At 36.1% G+C, this 15592-nt stretch overlaps 1 protein-coding gene across 1 annotated transcript in view; it reads left to right on the plus strand.

Moving 5' to 3' along the window:
• LOC306881640 (matrix metalloproteinase-16-like) overlaps nt 1–15592 on the plus strand; it is a gene marked incomplete at its 3' end in the record, with an annotated part of 35886 nt that overhangs the window by 4206 nt on the left and 16088 nt on the right. Inside the window, exon 2 of the mRNA XM_079435818.1 lies at nt 15390–15538. Within this exon, the coding sequence (XP_079291944.1) occupies nt 15390–15538 (149 nt within the window). The remainder of the gene's footprint in view (nt 1–15389; nt 15539–15592) is intronic.

The following is a 15592-nucleotide window of genomic DNA, read 5'->3' on the forward strand; positions in this document are numbered from 1 at the left end:
AGATGTGTTAAATTGTAGTGACATGACAACAAGACAAATTCCCAAATACACAAAGAAAACAGACAACACATACCAAAAACATTCAAAACAATAAATCTGGCCCAGCAGCCCTAGCCATCCTAAGCCAAGGCATCATGAATGGGTCAAATTGAGTCAGTATAAACAAAGAGAAAAACCCCAAAAACATCAACATTAAATACACAGGTCGGTCTGTATCAATCCTTCATTTTCTTGTGCTAATTGATTCACATTTCTTCCCCTCTCACTCTTCTATTGAGAAAATGATCTTCTACATTTAAACTGCTTGCATAATGAAGAATCCATAGAGAACATGAAAGCAGCTTCAGCAATTTTATGACAAGTGTACAGTTGGGGCTTGCCATCAACAATCACACTCAGCGTACACGGAGACCGGAGAGAATATTTCGTAGTCTCCGTTTGACTTTATCAAAACTGCAACTAATATTTTCAGACACTGAACCGCAAGTTATTTACAAATAAATTAAAATGTAATAAATGCAATCAGTTGAATTTAATGCTGTTTTTGACCCACCTACTGTAAGTATATTTTATATGTAATTTTATAATTTGCACTATTGTCTTTGAAAAGTGTACTGTCAAATGTACTGACAAGCAAACATCATATGTAAATGTAATTTTACTGGAACGTCTATGTCATGTATTTAAATATATTTGTAATTACACATTTATAAATAAAATATATTTAAAATATATTAACTTTAAGGCCCGGTTGCACAGAATGGACTTAACTTGAGCCAGGACTAGGCCTTAGTTAAATTAAGACATTTAAACAGCTTTTACAGGTGTGCATCTTGAGACAGAATAATGTCACTGACATATTTTAAGCAAGATATTTTTAGTTGAGACAGCTCAAACATGCATTTTAGTCTAGGACTATCCTTAAGCTTTGTCTGTGAAACCAGGGGTATATGTGATATCAAATAACACTTCAGTTTAAATACTTGTGCTTTAGTGTGTTAGTCAACACATTAAAAAGTGTGCTTCTTTAAAGCAAGACAAAAGATTATTAAAACATTCTAATTGATTTAAAATGTACTTAAAAGTAAAACTTAAGTGTGTTAAGAAACATGAACTTGTTATGCACTCTAAGTACAATTAAGTGCCCTTTTATTTCATTGGTATTATATATTCTACATTTAAAAAAAACGTTTAAGATTTGAAGTACACTACTAGTGTACATTCAAAAATTAAGCAAACGTTGATTTCACAAGGGATGCCGTTTTTGCTGATAATGTAAAAATATCAAAACAGCTGTTCTAGCAAACTTGCATTTGACACACTTTCAGAATCTAACAAATTCCAGATGGATCAAACATTGTACCTGTATCACATTACCATTTTATAAATATTATAAGTCAAATGTTTTGTAAACAACAAAAATTTTGAAGATGAAATAATGGTAGAAAGGTCAGGTATATTTTCTCATGTATCCACAAGAATGTCAGTGGATAATTTAAAATGAAGACAGATGTACATAGAGCTACATATATCAAGGTAACCACTGGGAAATTGTAAATGAATTTAACGCTCATTTTCTTACTCAACACAAGCATTCTTTCTTCAGTTTGCTCTTTGTTGCAAATGGTGTGTTGTGCAAGGCCACATCAGACCATTGCCAAGGCACACTTGTCATAGCATGCATGTCACCATGGCTCCTCTCCTAGTTAAACAATAAATATCTGCAACTCATGTAACTGAGTGAAGATTTTCAAATACTATCAGCTTCACAAGTTCACTTTAAAGTGACGTTGAGTTTAAAGAAATATTGCAGGTTCAATCCAAGTTAAGCTCAGTTAACAGAATTTGCGGCATAATGTTAAAAACCATTAAACTTCATTTCTGACTTGTCACTATTTTTCATTAAACAGTAAATGAATAAATAAATCTGGGTTGCAGGCATTTACAATGGAATTAAATAGGGCCAATCTGTAAAAGTTTAAATACTTACTCTTTCAGTGGTAGCCTTTAGACACAATATGTGAACAATATATGTTAACGTGATTTTAGTGTGATAAAACCGATTATTCTGTGTAAAGTTACTGTATATCTGACTGCTATACTTGGTTGCCTTTACAATGTAATGCTACAGACCTTTAACAAACACAAAATTAAAGGAACAATTTTATAGGTAAAATAATACATAGGTTTTAACTGAATAATTAATGTAGATGTTTTATAAGATTAACATTTCTGCTTTAAACGTTTCCAAATATAGACATTTATTTCCATTTTCCCTTACATTTTTTATACTCCTTTTTATATTGACTTTATATACAGGCTTATTTAGATTCTAGCACTCATTACTATGTTTTTAGATGGCTTCTCAGTGGAGATAAAATACCTAATGTTTTTAAACAGTAATTTATCAGTTTATCAGTACCGTTTTTAACACTAAATATAATTTGTGCAAACTGATTTCACCTAACTGTGAATCTAAAATACAGCACTGTGCAAATGATTAGACTTGACTTTGTTATAAATGATCCAGAATACCTTTATATCAGATGGTTTAAACAAACAAACAACCATTATACAACAAAAAGGTTTTGGCTTGTAGACATGACTTGAACAGCTACTAATGCTTATTGTGTTAATCATTAATAGTTAATAACAGTCATAAACAATAGCAGTTACGTTTAGTATACAAACATTATTCATAAATGTGTGGTGGAAGGATCTTGTGCATGTTATTTAGATGCCTACAATTCAGATGTCAGTTAGTATCTTTTTCTTTTCAGTTGAAAAGCAAAGCAATAATGACACAGAGGCAATTTGAATAATGATACACACACAGTGTATGTCTTTTGAGTCAAGACTTCTTCTTGAATTATTGTCATTTAATTCACAGCACATTTCAAGTGGCTGAGTGCAGCAGAGAGCAGTATCAATGTAATTGGTTTGTTTTTCGGATCAGCTGATCAGACTAAATTGCAGTGTTCATCACCGGCTCCTCACCAGCACAACCTGTGAAAATTAAAACCTTGAGCTTATTTTTAATTGAGCGCTATTAATACCCACAAAACCAGAGGCCACCGCAGATGCCTCTTTATCTTCACTCTTTAACGTGTGAAGCAGATGAATTCATTTCCCATGACTGAGCTTTCAAAGACCTCTCTGCCATTATTGGTCTCTGCTCTAATGCAGTAATTTGTCTTGCGGTTACACTGTATTAAATACACAACATTTCCAAACGTTTTAACACTTTCTATTGTTGAACAATCTGTTAAGGCTTTTATCAAAGTTATGTTGTAACTTAATATTTGTAATAACTTTTTTATTCTTTTCCAAATAATGATGACGACATAATGTGATTTGTCTCTATTTTGTCTTTTTCTTGCTCTCTCACCACACACACACACACACACACACACACGTTGGTTTTTGTGGTTTATGGGGACTCTCCATATAGGCGTAATGGTTTTTATACTGAACAAACTGTGTGTGCTATTGCCCTACACCAACGCTACACCTAAACTTAGCCCTCACAGGAGACTTTGTGCATTTTTAGATGTTCAAAAAAACACAATTTAGTATGTTTTTAAGCCTTTTGAATTACAGGGACATAGGCAGTGTCCTCATAAACCACCTTCATATTGTAATACCTCTGTCATACCCATGTTATTATACAAATTTGTGTCCTCATAAACCACATAAACATGCACACACACACACACACACACACACACACACACACACACACACACACACTTTCTTTCTGATGTATTTATAACAAACTGAATAGAAAGTTGTAAATTTCCTAATATAGTGAACCACCCCCATCTTGTGGTGGGCATGAAATGTCCACTGTCCAAATCCCAGATGTACCTTTCAAATCTTACATTTTTCATTTTTTCCCTTTATGCTCTTTTTTTTTTTTTTTTTTTTTTTGCACAATAATTGTGATACAAAGAGGAATATAGGAAGATATGGAGCAATTACAATTCTGTGTTACACAAATAAATCAATTAATTATTTAATGTCTCCAATTGTTTTATTTTTTTTATACCCAACAAGAAAGTTACTGTTTGGTCATTGTATTTTATTTTATTAATAAGAAACAATTTACTATTAAATAAATACATTTGTGTGTGTGTGTGTGTGTGTGTGTGTGTGTGTGTGACACATGAGGACACAAATTTGTTTAATGACATGGGTATGACATAGGTATTACAAGGAGAAGGTGACTTATGAGGACATTTCCCCATGTCCCCATATTTCAAAAGGCTTATTAATCATACAGAATTAGTTTTTTTGAGAAAGTAAAAATGCAGAAAGTTTCCTGTAAGGGGTAGGGTTAGGTGTAGGGCGATAGAAAATAAAGTTTGTACAGTATAAAAACCATTACGCCTATGGAATGTCCCCACAATTCACAAAAACAAATGTGTGTGTGTGTGTGTGTGTGTGTGTGTGTGTGTGAGAGAGAGAGAGAGAGAGAGAACATAAATACAGCATATAGCCTATACAGAATGTTCTCTAATGGTTATCTTTAGGTTTTATTTTATATCCAAAGACTAATTTTACCAGTTTATTCTGGGGACTAAAAATGGCTAGCTGGGTAGAAACATTTCCATGTTCGTGAATTAATCTGATTAATTTATTTTTGTATTTAAGGATTGTAAACCATACTGAATAAAAGGGAAAAATGTGCTAAATGAAAGGTTGCACCCAGACATAGAAAATAAATATGGAACAGATTGATCAATAATTCCTTGGACCATAAACATATTTATTGCTTGTCCTGGCTAGTACTCTGCAATCAGTGGTCTAATGTTATTATTATTATATTATTAAACAAGAGGATGCTTGACCCTGGACACACTGGCGCAGACCCAATTAACGGCCGATTGCCAGAAGCTACCGTCAGTGTCAGCTGTTTCAACGTCCCGCCTACCTAAGGCCCATTTTTACACCTTCATTGATCTGTGATTGACAGGAGAGAAGGAAGAATGAAGTCAGAATGAATGGTGCCTACTAGTCAACAAGCATCACTGGCCAGTGAGTCAGAGCGCATGCGCAGTACGCTCTGGATGCTGCTCAATATAGAAAAGCAACCTGCCTGTTCGCCAAGGTAACGTTTCAAAGAAGAAGAAATGCCTCGAAATAGTGCATCCGATGTGCAAGATGGAATGCGTATTGCCAGCCAAATGACAAAATGTGCGGACGCCGATGCTTCTCCGCGCTCCAATGGTTTCATCTTCGGTCCAAAATGCCACTTGCTTAACTGACATACGAAGATAGAGACATACATAGTCATTGATAAAGGAAAATCAAGCGAATCTACAAATATGAACGGTACGATGCTTACAAAGCGAAGGCTGGACTGTGTGTATGCGGTGCTGTTGTGGCTCCATCACGCTGTGTGGATGTGCTGCTCAGCGGCCGAAGACCATCATTTCAGCGTTGAGGTAAGACTGGCCCAACATCAGCAGCAGCATCTTCAGCTTGAGTCATAAACACAAAAGCGTACGTTGAGAAAACGCGTCCTGCTTTTACTGAGACCTACGAGAAGGGGATATATCGCAGGTCATAAATAAAACAGAACAGCACTTGCACAGAATCACATTGAATCACCTGCTAGATCTGAATGTGTGCTATGATATAGGCAGCTATTCTGTTCCAGTCTAGTCTAGTTTTAGTCTGTATTTAGGAATGCAACCCTGTTGTTATTTCGGTATAGTAAACAGAAATGTTTTTGTTAACAACTGTTTATTGAGTTTTATTTTGTGGAACAGTAGTACAAAACAAAAATCAGCTGTACAAATTTAAAACCCATCCCACCCCTTGGTAGACAAAAAAAAAAATCATATTAATAGATAAAAAAAATAACAATAAAATATTTTTTACAAAGATTTTAGAAAAGAAGACACAACATTAAAAGCTGAATGCCATGAATTTACAGTTTTCACGTTAGATCCATGTATACGAGAAGTAGAGAGTTCCATCGAGATAATGTCCAACAAATACACAGTCCAGGTCCGTCTGTCCATTGTGTGAGCAGGATTATAATGGTTGACAAGCTATTTTTTTGCTGCTGTGAGAGCAGCTAACAGTAAAGATCTTTGTTGGACGGACAAGGTGAAGTCCCAAAAGTCATTAGTAAACAGAATGTTATAGTCCAGTCTGGTTTGGCCTATTCAGTAATTCTGTGCACTGAGTAGAGAAGAAAGCAGTTCTATGCTGTTATACTCTATAATTCTGTATACAGAGTAAAATGAATAGAAGAACATAAAAATAGACTAGACTGGAATGGAATAGATCTATTTTCTGTTTACTTTGTATAACAGAACAGAACAGAATAGTAGGCTATGTAATTCATGTTTACCTTCTATTACAAAAAAGAATGAAGTTGAATATCATTCTTGTCTATCTTGTATTCTGAATTACAGAATAGAAAAGTATAGACTTTTATTCCTGCCTACTTATTACACTGTTACAAAATAGAATAAAGTAGACTAGGCTACACTTGCTCATGGAAAAGAATGCTTCTGTAATACAAAGTAAAGAGGAACTATTCTATTCTGTAATACAAAGTATACTGAAATTCTACTCTAGTCTGTGATTTGGCGTATTGAACAAAATTCCTTCCTATTCTGTAATGCAAAGCAAATTGAAATGTTATTCTATTCCATATAGCCAATTCTGTTATTCAGTGTACTGAACAAAATAGAAGAGCAATCCTGTTATTATTAGATTAGATTAGATTAGAAGGCTATATTCTTAACCAGAATAGAATGGAAAGCTGCTGTTCTATAGAAAGTAAACAGAAATGTCATTCTATTCTGCCATTCTTAGTAATAATTAGACATAAATTCTATTCAATTCTAGTTTTTCAGCCTATTTCAGCCTATTCTCTAAATGTGCACAGAGTAGCCTAAACATGAATTCTATTCTATTCTATTCTATTCTATTCTATTCTATTCTATTCTATTCTATTCTATTCTCCTTTCGTATACTGATGGACAAAATGCTAAATGAAGTATAGCTACCTTTAAACATGCTTCATACTTAATTGTGCACTGTTATGCAATTTAATTCACAAGCTCATAACAGTGCAGACCTGAGGCATGAGTGAGAGAGAGTTCAGCAACAACCAGAGATATCGCTCCTTCCTCCAGTTCAAATCCATTCACTCAGAGATGACAATCACACGCCTCTGACTGACCATGCGACGATCGATGGGGTGATAGGGGAAGCGAGACCTCAATTCACTCAGTGCTACTCAACCGCAGACTCTTGCGATAATGTGAAGCACATAAAGATTATGTAAGTTGCTTAGCAACTCTCCCCCAAACTCCGTTGGGCTGGAATGGGCGCAGATGTGATGTTTAGTGCTGCTGGAAGCGTTGGTTGACATTGAGAGAATTTGTCACCCGCCCAGTTCTGTTTGACTGGGAGGCGAGAGTTGTAGAGTGTGCTGTGTCAGTGGATCAGCTCATGGTGGACATGGTATTGTCATGATAATATTAATGCTCTTTTATAGCAGGCTGTATTGATGAAACTGTCCTTCACAAAATTACAATAAGACCAGTGGGACAGAAGCATCTGAATGCTAAATTAGTGATCTTCAATTTCTTGGAAACTAGAATCTCTTTCTTCTTTTCAGCTCTCTGCCACCCATGCAGCTCCTGTGTGGGTTTTTTTTTGCTGGCAGGGCTGCAGTGGTTGGCAGCAGTTGTGAGTTGAGTGCACAGGTCAGTGGTCTTTGGGGAAGAAAGAGAATGTGTATGTGTGAGATGAGTAATGACTGCTCGGATGGGGGACCTCTGATCCTGAATTAGGAATAGACTAGAGAGCGCAAGGTTCAAGGATTCAGCGGTGAAATCAAGATTGGGCCCCCAGGGCTTTAATTACGCACGTCTTTCACATACAGGTGCAAATGTGCTTAGCTTAGTGCTAAGTCGGTAGTGACATTTCATGTAGCTCTGGTTCTATATGTGATTAATAGGGAGTCAGTGGTTGTTGCTATGTGCTATTGACCACTGAGCTACGTAAACAGGCATACATCTTATTAATGGTTCAGATAAGAGAGTGTGGGTTTTTTTGGATGATAGAAGTGGGTATAAAGTACAGACCTTAATCAATTTAAAAGAGGTTTTAAATGCATTTGAGTCATCATGATGTCATAAAAGGAGTAAAGAAGTTTATGAAAATTATACTGCCGCTTGCTATGGCATTTGTTCTATGGATATGAATATTGACTTATCCCTCTTTTTCTTTAAAAAAAGGTTGCAGTGAATCACCAACTCACACTCATGGCAGTTCTTAGTTTTTTTTTTGGTTGAATTGGTGGTGAATGCTTATGAATTTTAAATCTTTTTTTGTACATTTGCATATGATCGGCTTACTCGCCACTGAGAGTTAGGTTTCAGGCGGACCTTTATGCTTACTTTTTTTTTCTAAAAATCATGTTTTCATAAAAATTTAATTTTACAAAATCATACAAATTCATCACCAACTCGCCAAGATCCATCCATCCATCCATCCATCCATCCATCCATCCATCTTCTTCCGCTTATCCGGGGCCGGGTCGCGGGGGCAGCAGTCTAAGCAGAGATGCCCAGACTCGCCAAGATGTTAAATAGTTTTCTCTTGAGACTGGGATCGGAAGCATTGACAATGGGAGTAAATGGGGCACGATTGGTACAGGTTAAAATACGAATTAATTCAGTATAGCCATTTACACGATATGTGTTCAAATCATACACGTTCATATGAAATAATAGAAATTCATATGCATTCAGCACCAATTTGTGAAAACATTATTATTTTATCTATATTATAGATCAGTTTGGAAGCACTAAATGGACGTTAAAATATTTCAGTAGTACTGTATAGCCACATAAACAGTGTTTTAATGTAAAAAAAACAAACAAAAAAACATGTTCTAACTAACCTTCACTGTGTAAAGTTTTGGCAAAATGTTTATGATTGAGTTCAACTTGTATTGAACATGAAATTAAATTGAAATTAGATTGAAGAAGAGCCTTAGATCCGGAACACCTTAGCAATAGTCTCAGCCTCAGACATCATGTCAAAGTCGTCGTTGGATTGGTTGAATTATACAGGATTTCCAGGAGACGTGTGTGTCGCGCTCTTTAACGTTCCACCTGGAAACAAAGATGCCCCCTCACGAAAGAAGAAAGCCGTTGTATTTACAACTGTGACGACAAACGCTTATTCGGATCAAATAAACGCTGGATTTTCAAAAGTATGTGAAATATTTAAAGTTTGCGGCATAGAATCCTTAAAATACATCAGAGTTTCACACACCGGTCTGTTATTGTTGCGACCTTTCCATGCCCCGAAACGTGACGCGGAATGAAACAAACTGTGATCGGTTGTTTTACATATCAGGCAAACGGCCTCATGTGCGGGCCTTGGCCAATGAAAGCTACCATACATTCCAGACCTTCAGCCATCAGTCTGAAGGTCTGGCTACGCGAGACTACCTTAGCAATGACCTAGAAACACCTTGCATCAGTTTGCAATCAACCACATCAAGCTAAAAGAAACACTTAGCAACTACATAGCAACATTTTGTCAATCATCCACAACAACCATCATTGTAACTGTAAGCTCTGCATAGGCAAGCACCAAAAATCTGTTTGAATGTTATGAGAAGATCAAATAAACTAGTTTTCACAGTATCGTTGACTCACGTTGACTTGAAACCTGTTGAAACCAGCTGATTAAAGGCATAGACAGTGGATAAAAGAGGTTGTTTGGCCATGGAAGTTGCAGAAAGAAAAAGGGAAGGAAGGAGAGGTAGAGACGAGCAAGAGAGAAGTAGAGGAGATTAGTATATTCCTGGCTGCTGGTTAGTGGGCAGTACTTGAGTAGCAGTAGCAGTACTTGAGCTCAGTTCTGCCACTGACCCCTAGGAAACTCATGGAGTTGCACTCAGGGGAAAATATGGCAGCTTATTTGCACGAAGAATTGTTTGCCTGGAAACAGTAGCACATTTTAGGATGCAACCGCATTTCAACATACTGACTCCTGTAATTGACTTCATTGATTGGCTTTTGCTGCAAGATGCAAATGAGAGAAGTGAGAAGTGAAGAAAGTCATGCTCCCTTAAAACAGATGAAGTGGTATCCTGACCAGTTTATGTTCATGCAAAGCATATAGAGTACAATGCTAGTAATTTAAAGGGAAATTATTGTTTTAAAAAAGGCTACAGTAAAAAAAACAAAAAACAACCTTTCTGTAAGTCTATATAGTTTTATTAATTTTTATTAATATATATAGGTTTAGTTATTTTGGTACATCAAGTTCATTTAACGCTTATTTAATTTAAAGCAATGATGAAAAAATCTTTTGTTTAATGGTTTCAATTTTAGTTTCAGTTTTAGTTTTAGTTATATAATAACTGATATAAATAACTAAATATTAACTGCAGTTAAAACAAAGACACGATTAAAAACACTGCAATTAAAACACAACGTTACTGCTTATAGAATATTTAAAAGCAGTAAAGCACACATCTCTGTCTATGAAACTGCAGCCTCTCGTCAGACTCAAGACATTATGTATTTATGATGGATTTTTCATCTTAGTGGATACACTCAAGGGTCTCCATAAAGAACACGGTTGTGCCAATGTCCTCCAGAAGGATGTTTTTCATCATCATCTCGTCATGCCCTTTTTCTGTCTGTCTCTGCCATCTGGTATAAATGTGACAGCAGCTTCTGGGTAGTGATCATTTTCATGTTGTCATGGTAGGGTGAGATTGTGACAGGATGCAAACCACCACCTAATGACTAAGCACTTTGAACATCAACAAAACCTGTCTTAGCCTGGCTCGCTTTTGAAATCAAACCCCACATTTTAAAATACTTCTTGCATGTGTATTATGGAGATATGTATAGTCAGCTTTAGCCCTTCACAAAAAAATCAAATCATCCTTTTGTTTTTCATCTCATCTTTCTGTGGGTAATATGCACTCTTGTCAGATTCTGCAAACAGAAATAATTCAGGTCTTTTTAAAATGTAATCATGTAATTAATAAAGCATGTATTACTGTAAATACTATAGACAAATTTTGGAGAGATCATTTGGCTAGTTAAAATGAAATTTGTATCTCTGTCAACAGTTTATTTTATTTTAATTTTTTTCTCCCAGTAAAAGATTAATGGTCCCTCAACTTGCAGTGTTGAGTGTATTAAGCCAATTAGTGAAGTGGGGGGTATACACAAAAGTAAATAATATGGTATTTCTTCTAGCAATATACACCCCGATTTACACACGTGATTCAAAGACATCTGGTTTTACCAGTACGATATGACTTTATTGACTTTACGATATGAAATTGTAAGAAGTGTTATTAAGCATCAATACATATAAGCATCTTTTGTATTAAAAATTGGGTCACACATTTTATTTCAAGGTCCAATTCTCTCTACTAACAGACCATTAACTATGACTTTTTCATCTGTAAAATCCTAATTTGCTGCATATTAAGAGTTAGTAAGGTGGTTGTTAAATTTAGGTATTGGGTAGGATTAGGGATGTAGAATATGGTCATGCAGAATATGTGCTTTATAAGCACTAACAAACAGCCAACATGTAATTAATAGGCATGCTAATGAAGTGAAGTGACATACTGCCAAGTATGGTGACCCATACTCGGAATTCGTGCTCTGCATTTAACCCATCCAATGTGCACACACACAGCAGTGAACACACACACACTGTGAACCCACACCCGGAGCAGTAGGCAGCCATTTATGCTGCGGCGTCCGGGGAGCAGTTGGGGGTTCGGTGCCTTGCTCGTGGTGGAGAGAGCGCTGGACATTCACTCCCCCCACCTACAATTCCTGCCGGCCCGAGACTCGAACTCGCAACCTTTGGATTACGAGTCTGACTCTCTAACCATTAGGCCACGACTTCCCCACAAATAATAAATAATAAGCAACTACTTAATAATGTCAACTGGTCCTTCTACTAAAGTGTTACCAAAAATTGTAAAACAAAATCATACAGTCACCCAGAATAAATAGTGTTTTTCATAATACATTTGGACAATCAGAGACATTTAGTAAGATACAGAATCAAACATTAAGCAAAATATGGTTATATCAAGTGATGTTACAGTATGTTATGTTTAAGAAGTTATAGACTGTCATTCAAAAGTTTGGGGTCTGTAAGATCAACACTGATAATAATAAGAAATGTTTCTTAAGTAGCAAATTAGAAGGATTTCTGAACAAACATGTGACACTAAAGACTGGAACAATGGCTGCTTAAAAACCAGCACAATAAACTACATTTGGTAGAATACATTGTATTTCATACAATTTGAACTAGACTGTAATTTTTGTGTATTGCTTTCTTTTTCTTTTGATCTTTCTTTGCTTGGTTGGGTCAATAAATAATTATGCTTGAGAAAAGACTGAAAAAAAAAAAAAATCTTGGAGAGATCAATTGGCTCATTTAGATGAAATTCCTTTGATTGGGGATTCTGGAACACTGTTGGACCTCAGAGAAGATGTTAATTATGCAATCATGTTTGCTAGATGCTCCATTTTTCACCTGTTAAGCCTGTTTTTCATCGCATTGCTTTATTTATGCATACACATGAGTGTGAGAGTGCCTGTGTGTTTACCCGCAAAGATTTAATCGACACGCATTGAGTATATCAATGTGGCAGATATTTTTCATTGACATTTTTAATGCGTGTCAGTTTGGCTGAGTTCTGTATTTATAGCTTCACAAGAGAGTGATTACAACACCCGGAGGATGACAAAGTTGCTTCTATCTATGACTCTTTATCACCATGGTTACACCCTGCCATGCCAGACCCCTGCGGCTCTATAGCACATCTGTGTTTTCTTCATATAAATTAGTAATCAGCCCTTGTGTTGGTTCACGATTTCACACTTACATATAATAAATAGAATAAAGTTTATGCGTATTTGGCGTGCTGTCCGAGGGGAGGGCTCCGAGCTCGGAATTTTGGCCCGAACCCAGAGTGCCCCCCCTACAGGTTAGGACAGGAATAGTTGTAAGTGCAGAGAAGGGGTAGCGGAGGGATGCTGGAAAACTGCTCCTCCCGAACTTTGTTAATAAAACATCATTTAGAGACGCAGGGTCTGATTAGTGCTAGAGAATCAATTTGGCTCTCATCCGATTTTGCTTTCTCATAAGGAGAACTAAGCCTGCATAGATATACTACAGAATACAACCTAATGTCTTTTTACAAGATACATGTACAACACTAATATGGAAATAAATGTTTTTTCTTTTATATGCATGTATATTTATACTGTATGTCATACATTTACATATGATTTATGTGGCGGCAGAGCACTAAAACGTTTAGTTTGCTTTTTGTTTATGGATTGTTTCAAAGTATGTTTGACCTCAAGTACATTATCTTAAAAGCTCTTTCCAGCATAATGTTGTTTGGAATGAAATGATCTTAACATGCACCTTCAGAATACCACTCTTCTCAAATCACAGCTCTCATAGGACGCATTACAACAGGCCATTACAGTTCACTGCAACAACAAAGAGAGTTCATCAAATGTTCTAAATGCTCACATTTAGCGCTCTCTAGGAATGCCTTTTGCTGAATTCAGGACTGTATACTAAAATGCTACCCTTAGCCTACTATTCCTGCAATATGGTGAAAGTAGTACACTTAATGAATTCAGCCATTTAAATCCTGAGGCTAGCAAAACTAGCATCTCTGGAAGGTCAGTGTGATACATGTTAAAACTGATGATAAAACTTTAACTGTGCTGAAAAAGAATTCCATCCATTAATAAACACGACTCATGTTGAAAGGCAAGACACTTTATAAATCTTGTTGATGTTAAATATCATGCGACATCCCTTACGAAAATTAACCATGGTTTTGCTGTAGTTAAAGTCTAGCTGTTGTAGTTAAAGTCTAGCATATCATGTATAACCACAGTTTTTCTACAAATACCATGGTTAAACTATGGTTGGTTTAGTAAAACTGTGGTTTTCCTTTGTGGTTACCATGTGTTTTTTTTCAGACTTTGCAGTACTTTGCCATACATTCATCAGTCATTTTGCACCCTCGTGAAAAAGATACTCCAGCATACTTATAAAAATAGTACATATTACTTTAGAATACTTGTGAGAACTGATGTGAGTGTGAATGTTCTATTACACCTAATTGCATTATTTATGATTAAACAAAAAGGTAAATTTATTTTAAATTAATTTAATTGAATTTAAGTGGGTTTTGACCCACTTATGGAAGGACTTAAGTACATCTTCATAAGCAATTTCATAATTACATCTATCATCTTCATATGACTATACTGTATTTATGGTAAACTAAAATAAACTTTATTGTCATTTCTACTGAAACCATATGTCATGTATTTAAATATATTTGTAATTACACATTTGTAATTATGAAGTTGAAGTGAAGTGACATTCAGCCAAGTATGGCGACCTATACTCGGAATTTGTGCTCTGCATTTAACCCATCCAACATGCACACACACAGCAGTGAACACACACCCGGAGCAGTGGGCAGTCATTTATGCTGCGGTGCCCGGGGAGCAGTTGGGGGTTCGGTGCCTTGCTCAAGGGCACCTCATTCGTGGTATTGAGGGTGGAGAGAGCGCTGGGCATTCACTCCCCACACCTACAATCCCTGCCGGCCCGAGACTCGAACCCGCAACCTTTGGATTACAAGTCCGACTCTCTAACCATTAGGCCACGACTTCCCCATTCCCCAAGTTTATAATATATTAAATTTAATTGTAACAAAAATCATAGTCATGAACATAGTCATCTCTTTAAGAACACTTGGCCTTTTATTTAATTAATATTATATTATATATTTTTTATACAATAGTTTAAGTGCATATTTTTTAACGTTTGAAGTACACTACATGTGCAGACCTTTTAGATACAAGGATATGGTTAATACAAATATAATATTTAGCCCAATTTTTGTCCTATGTGTTTGCATGGTGAATCACACTTCTGCTGCTGTTTATGCATGCAATATTGTTAATATTCTTTATAAACTATGATCATGTGAGTTATTTGCATATGCTGTTGAGCTGGGTTCATGTTAATCAATTGCAACATTTGATTCTATAGACATTTTTGCTCCTTTTGTATGCAAACAATTTTGGTATCATGCTGGGTTACCATTCAATGTCCAATATACAATCTCGGCTTGAGAACAAAACCATCTGAGAACCAGGTTATATTGAAATCCTGTATCCTGTAAACATGTAGGCTCCTTTCCAAGCCTTGCGAAGGCATGTTTAGCTTCTTATTCTTTTTTGTTGTTGTTCAGGCTACAGCTGAGCCTTGGGGTTTAGCTGAGGACATGTTTTTTCTGTCTTTTGCAGGTGTGGTTACAGAGGTATGGCTACCTCCACAAGACACAACCTAACATGGCTGTCCTGCGATCAGCCCAAACCATGCATTCTGCTATTGCTGCCATGCAGCACAAGTATGGACTAAACATCACAGGGAGCCTAGACAAGGAGACAATAGAGTAAGTACTCCTAAGCACACATACATACAGTAAAGTCTCACATAAAATGCACAT

Source organism: Barbus barbus, assembly GCF_936440315.1.
Source record: "Barbus barbus genome assembly, chromosome: 15".
NCBI lineage: Eukaryota > Metazoa > Chordata > Actinopteri > Cypriniformes > Cyprinidae > Barbus > Barbus barbus.